Source organism: Notothenia coriiceps, unplaced genomic scaffold (genome assembly GCF_000735185.1).
Source record: "Notothenia coriiceps isolate Sejong01 unplaced genomic scaffold, NC01 NC01_scaffold00015152, whole genome shotgun sequence".
Taxonomy (NCBI): domain Eukaryota; kingdom Metazoa; phylum Chordata; class Actinopteri; order Perciformes; family Nototheniidae; genus Notothenia; species Notothenia coriiceps.
Window position 1 is genome coordinate 322 of NW_011347853.1, and position 7,087 is coordinate 7,408.

Genomic DNA, 7,087 nt, shown 5'->3' on the forward strand with positions numbered 1-7,087 from the left:
TAAGCACCACCCTCAGGAAAACATTTATATTGTTTTAGGTTTGCTGTATTTGTTTTTGAGTGGAATGAACATTACTGCAATGCTTTTAGACATTTGGTCTGGTTAATAAATTATTGGATGTTTAAGCGTTTATGTTTTTTTGACCTTGGATATAGTAGTTACCTCAAAGCCTTACATCAGTATTTTTTTCATAAACTAATGGAGATTCCAAACATTGATGACAATGAGCAGCCTCCTCCCACTAGATGTCCATGTGAAGCTTTAGAACTCAAGAGTTCAAGTTATTGTTACTGTTGAATATTCTCCACAAACTGACTACCGGACAGGTGCTGGAGAACACGCCATGCAAATTGATAATATATAACACCCGTGTGTGTGTGTGTGTGTGTGTGTGTGTGTGTGTGTGTGTGTGTGTGTGTGTGTGTGTGTGTGTGTGTGTGTGTGTGTGTGTGTGTGTGTGTGTGTGTGTGTGTGTGTGTGTGTGCGCGCGCGCGCGCACTGCCTGTTCTTCTGCACTTGTCTTTAGTTGGCCTCCAGGGTAAAGAGAGATGAACATGTTTCACCTCTCATCTTTGCAGGATTTCTCCAGCTCTGTTGAGACAAGCCTCTTACGGGACAATCAAGATAGGGACCTACAACTCTCTGAAGAGGCTGTTTGTCACTCATCCTGAAGGTGAGGGTTTCCTGCCTCTTCTAGCTTCCTTACAAAACTCTCTTACAATCTTTTCTCATAAGGCTAAAACATTTTAATGTATATTTTTGTATTATCTTTAAAGGTGGGGTCATTTATTTCAGAAACTCTTTTTGTTATATTCCATGGAATGCTCTTAACATCCCAAATACATAAGAAATATTAGAGTAATTATTGTGTAATCATATGTGCAGAACATCTTAATTAAAAGTGGTAAAGCTGTGCCGTTTTAGAACTTGAAGCATTTTCAGGGGGTCCGCGGGGTCTTAAAAAGTATTAAACTGCATTTTCCAAAGTATTACATTTTGTAGCTTGTTTGACCCAGCCCTTTGTATAATTTTCTGTATGTGGCCCTCGGTGAAAGAAGTTTGGACCCCCCTGATATAAACCTAATTGCCACTCGTTTTCTCAGTATTTTTTAGGCAGAATAGATTTTATTTTACAGGGTATCCACGGGGTCTTAAAAAGTATTAAAAGTTGACATTTTGTAGCTTGTTTTCAATAAGTATATAAATGGTCCAAAGAGGTTGTATTCTACAGTCTGCCTGAATGTAATCATTGCGTGGGTGTTCGTAGTTTATTTATGGCATCCCGTTGGATTTGACGTCATCTGAACAGGACATCTCACGCTCACTGCTTGATGGCGTGCGAAGCTCCGTTTACTCCGGTTGCTAAGCAACATCGTTATGGAGAAATGCAAGTTTGCGTCGAAATGGTTGGAAGATAAGGAGGAAGGACAATCCATACTGTATATAGTCAATGTGAGGTAAAGTGTGTCGCCAAGGTAACCGGTTAAAACTCAAAGTGGCGATGAGGTCTTAAAATGTATGGAGAGGGTCTTAGAAAAGGTCTTAAAAGGTTTTACATGTGACTTCAGGATTCCTGCGTATACCCTGATTTTGCAGATATGTTCCAAATTGTCTGGTTCATTTATAAAGAAAATCTGTAACATACACTTTGGTTTTCCACCGAGCTTATTGTTTTATAATCAAAAAATCCTATTGACTTTTTGTAGAGCAGTGCGATGCTAACTTTAGGGTCAGCTTTCAAAACGCGTCATGTCCCCTGCAGCAGTCATACTGTCTGTGCCTTAAAGCTGCACGCTACTCATCCACTAACAACAAAGGGTTTTATGTGTCGTGACGACCTGTGTTGAAGCGCTGTGCACAGACTGGGTGTGTTAACCTGCCGGCACTCATTTGCAAGCTAAATAAGAGACAAAGAGCTTCCAGTAAGGAGGGGAGTGATGGAGAGGGAAGGGTGGAGACAGAAAGAGAAGCAGGGGGGGGGCGTACAGCAGCTGTAAGTGCTTCCCCCCCCTCCTGTCCAACATCCATCTCATATGGAACGCACAATTCAATATATTAAATTAAACAAAGCGTCAACGTGGTTTCTGTTCAGCTAGAAGCTTTAAATCAGTCGCTGTTGAAAAGTTATTGTATATTAAATAAATTATAGGATTTTCCAGCAAAAACGATAAACAAAGAATATTGGCCAATGGGACATGTTGTTTTTTTAAATTGTGTTTTACAGAGCTACACGGAGCATCGTCTGTGGCACTACCTTTTTTGATGTAGGTCAAAATATACTCTAGATGTGATTTAACTTTATTTACACTACACATGATTTAAAATGTGGTTACAGGAAAGGGAACATGTGGAAGATATGGACTTATACAAATGAAATATGCTTCACTTGAGGGAGAAGATCAGTATGATTAGTTACAGCCCTATATATGAAGAATCTTTACTGTGGAGTTTTGGGTTTCCTTGAATAACAGCTTCATAATCAGCAGAGTTTTAAACAGAATTAGATTTATTGCCATTTAATTTCATTAATAAACACAAGACATTTAAATATACAAAAATAAAATATCTAAATTTGAAATAGGATAGCTGTGCCGTTTTAGAAGTTGTAGCATTGTGCAGACATTTGCAAAATTGTCCAATAAATCTGAAGAATACAAAAGTATAAGAATTGCTCGTTTCTTAAGTGCAGTAAATCAGGCACTTACCAGGGTTCCCACGGGGTCTTACATTTGATCCAAAATATAAGAAAGGCCTGTGGTGATTTAGGAGATCTTAAAAAAGATGGGATTTGAAAGGTACTTCTTTCCATCACGTCTAAATGTGTTTTGGGGGAAATGTCCGGGCTGCAAAGTAACCAGAACGATAATAGCCTTTCAGTTCCCCCCAGAAGGTAGCTCTTCACACACACACACACACACACACACACACACACACACACACACACACACACACACACACACACACACACACACACACGGTTAGGCAGTTCTGTTATGTTCAGTCAAAGTCTTATATTGAACGTGAATACAGTTACTTTGTAAGTCATTATGGGACGTCCTTCTTCTTTCATTGCAATTCTCCTTCGTACTTTCTTGCCGTGAAATAGGTCTTTAATTCTATTCAAAGTGGTCTTAAAAAGTCTTACATTTGAGTTGGTGAAACCTGTGGGAAGCCTGACTTACTTGTCCCATAACAACCCTAACAGCACAATAAGGACACATTGTAAACAATAGCAGGCTCAGTTGAGTTGCTCTGACCTCATCCTCTGTGCAGAGCGATACATTTATCAAAGGTTGTCCGGCGCCGTTGAGACTGACAGGAAGTCGGGACTAAGGCTCCGTCTCTTCCTATGTGACCTCCGTCTGCTTTATTTATTTGTCATTTCCCATTGACTCGTTCCTTCTTTATACGACTCCTCTTTTCACTGTCTCTATCCTAACCCCCCCACCCCTCTTCCTTCCACTTTGCCCTCTGCTCCTTTCAATATTTGATGACCAATTAGAGTACATCAGACAGATACAATTAATAATAGAGTAGATGAAGGTATGAGAATAAAATAATAACCACTCCTTTTACCAGTAACACTCTTAAAGGGGACCTATCATGCAAAATGCACTTTTTGATGTCTTTTCTACATAACCATGTGTCCCCGGTGTGTCGGGGAACTCACGCAGCGTCAGAAAATAAAACCCTCTCTCTTTTCCTCCGTACCCAAATCTCTAAAAACGGGGGAACAACGGAGCTGATCCAGATTTGCGTCCGATATGATGTAATATCTGAAATGTGGACCCACGGCCCGATCAGAAACGTTGCTATCAGAAACAACGCCCGACTGTTTTGGACGTAATATGGTCGGTGTTTACATTAGCATCGCTAACACTCAGAGCTAACCTGTACTGGAGAGTATGTGTGTGAAGAAGCAGGAAATAAAAAGGAACTCACCTTTAGGGATGCATATCGTTGACTTTTTTACGATACCGATACCACTGAACGATACCGATACTCAACCGATGCATATCGTGATACTTTGAAAATGTATCATCCCACAATTACTCCCATGAAGCGCTTTACGATATAGTTAACATGTCAAATGAATATTAAATTCAATTGTGGGACTTCTTGGACCTTTTAGTAGGCTACTGAACAAACAATGAAAAATACATTAAAGATATGAAGAAAACCGATTATGGAATATCTTTGATAACACCCGCCATCAGGTGTGCCGCGTGAATAGCACATCTTGTCAATGCAAGCAGACCGTTATAGCACCGTTAGAATTAATGTTAAACCTGTATTGATTTTATTATACATTTGTCCTCCTGCTCATTCAGCTTTTTCAAATATCTGCACCAATGAACCGGAGCAAAATGTGCTTTCAGTGAACTCATTGAACAATAATGAATCGTAATGTTCTGTGAAAAGTAGGGTTGATTTAAGGGGAATTGGGAAGTAGAGTGTTTTACATTACTTCACCTTTTTTAATGTGTTTGTCTTGTTAAAAAACAAAGCCCTTCTTTTGTTTCTGTTTCATGTTTACCTTCCCCCTCTTCCTCGCTGGTTTGAATGTTTGTTTTGATGCAGGTTTAGGTTTGCCGTGTGGTTGTGTTGGAATCTAACGCCACAAAAAATGGGCAGCGTCCGCTCAGATATTTGGGTTTCTGTGTAAATGAATATCATTTCTTGTCTCTGTCCTGCCAGATGAGACGATGATCATCAACGTTTTCTGCGGCGTCGTGTCCGGAGTGCTGTCCTCGTCTCTGGCAAACCCCACTGACGTCCTCAAGGTGATTAACAACATTTTTTGGACACGTTTTTTGCTTTGTTCACTCCAAAAAGCAAAGTGTTCAACTGTTCGCCTCATCATTTGTATGATTACTTTACTGCAGCGGTATGAACAAAATATCACTCAAATTGATTTCATTGCAAAAAACAGATCAGAAAGTTGCCGAGTTAACTGCACCATGATGCAGAGTTATTACATGTACTCCATTATATATTTTTATTTTGAATGTCAACTGCTGCCTGAACTTTATGATATCCTTTTACATAAATAAAGAATATTTCAACACACATTGGTGGATACAAATAAATAAAACCACCACTTCATTTGTGTCCCATCGATGTTGAAACGAAACCTAAACTCTTGTAAGATTTAAAACAAAGAACCAAGAAGGTTTTTTCATCTACTTAATGTCTAAAATATTTCAATTAATTAAAATGATCCAATGGCCTCCTCCCTACTGCTATCTACCGTCATACTCCTTAAACCACTGAGGGAAGTGCTGGGTTGTAAGTGATGGTGTAAACATATGTTTTTGTTTGTCTGTTTTTGTTCCAGATCAGGATGCAGGCGCAGGGCAGTCTGCTCCAGGGCAGCATGATGTCCAACTTCATGAACATCTACCAGACAGAGGGCACCAGAGGCCTGTGGAGAGTGAGTGAGAGTGAGAGAGAGAGGAGAGAGAGAGAGTGAGAGGAGAGAGTGAGAGAGTGAGTGAGTGAGTGAGAGAGTGAGTGAGTGAGTGAGTGATAGTGAGAGAGAGAGAGTGTGAGTGAGAGAGAGAGAGTGAGAGAGTGAGAGAGTGTGAGTGAGTGAGTGAGTGAGTGAGAGAGTGAGAGAGTGAGAGAGAGAGAGTGAGAGAGTGAGAGAGTGTGAGTGAGTGGAGAGAGAGTGAGAGAGTGAGAGAGTGAGAGAGAGAGAGTGAGAGAGTGAGAGAGTGTGAGTGAGTGAGTGAGTGAGAGAGAGTGAGTGAGTGAGAGTGAGAGAGTGTGAGTGTGAGTGAGTGAGAGAGAGAGAGATCCACATTTCTGATGCTGAAAACACTTTTTATAATATTTTACATGGAAAAAACAATAGGAGATTTTTTTTCTATGACTAATTGATGCAGGCTTTCTGTTTTCCAAGATTAAGGTCCATTCATTCTTTGCGAGAAATACATTTCAATTGAAAATATATGGTAATGTTCACAACGTGTTTTCATTGCCCCCCCAGTCGCCAAAAGATCTGTTCTGTTGTAAGAAATACCCAAACTTTAGGTACATTTTAACAAACTTACTCTTGATCACTGGACTTCAAATCACACTACGGCTGTACCCCAATATCTGAATATTCGGTCGTTGGCCTACTATTCGGGTTTCAATTTCGTTATTGGTTTTTTGATTTTATTTATTGAAATCTCCAATATCAACGTAAGAGCTTGTGCCTCTTCGGGGGGTGCTAACACTTAACCATAAACGTTATCGTTTACTTTCTCCGTCTTTATGTAGATATGACTTTTTCTCTGCAACGAAAGTAACAAAGACAATGCAATATCCTTTTCAATTTCAAAGAACACAAATTGGGTTAATTAAATTAACAAATAACTATAAAACAACAGTACTGTAGAATAACAAAATGAATGCCGTGATTAAACTGAAATACACGTGTTGAAGTTGTTCGCTGCTGATTACTTATTTCTAGTCTTTTAATGTCTCTAATGTTCAATGCCATGTCTTTTTATATTTCTGCAACGCAAACATTAAAAAAATTGTGATCAATAAAGTACTTCTTATCTTATATCAATTGAATTCTCCAAAATGATCTTATACGTTGTTTAATTGTGTGACAGTAAGATTTATTTCCTGTGTCGCCTCTCCTCCCCCTCAGGGTGTCATCCCCACGGCGCAGCGAGCGGCCATCGTGGTCGGGGTGGAGCTTCCTGTGTACGACATCACGAAGAAGCACCTCCTCAAGTCTGGCGCCATGGGAGACACCATTCTGACACACTTCATGTACGTTTATTAATTGTTTAACAGCTCAGGGATGGCAACCCTTTATAATCACACAGATATTGCAATAATAATCCGTATCATATAGAACAGGGGTTTCCAAACTACAAATGCGGACCATTTTGAATCGGCCCTCAGTTAATTCAAAAAATGGAATATGGCCCATAAATGAAACGTGTGCTTGTCTTATATTGTACTTCTTAAATATAAATGTAAACATAAATTACACAGTGGTATTCATGTGTTTTAATAATGGCGCATTTCCACTGCAGGGCCTCGCGCGGCTTAGTACGGTATCGTTAGGCCTCGTTAGACCAGG

At 39.7% G+C, this 7,087-nt stretch overlaps 1 protein-coding gene across 1 annotated transcript; it reads left to right on the forward strand.

Annotated features, from left to right (window-relative positions):
- Positions 1–555: 555 nt before the first annotated feature.
- Positions 556–6,771, forward strand: LOC104948802 (kidney mitochondrial carrier protein 1-like; the record flags this gene model as incomplete). The annotated part of the gene is made up of 4 exons (XM_010775026.1): positions 556–673; positions 4,699–4,784; positions 5,339–5,434; positions 6,647–6,771. Coding segments are annotated over 4 exons (425 nt in total), but the record flags the coding sequence as incomplete, so codon positions are not given.
- Between the last annotated feature and the right edge of the window lie 316 nt (positions 6,772–7,087).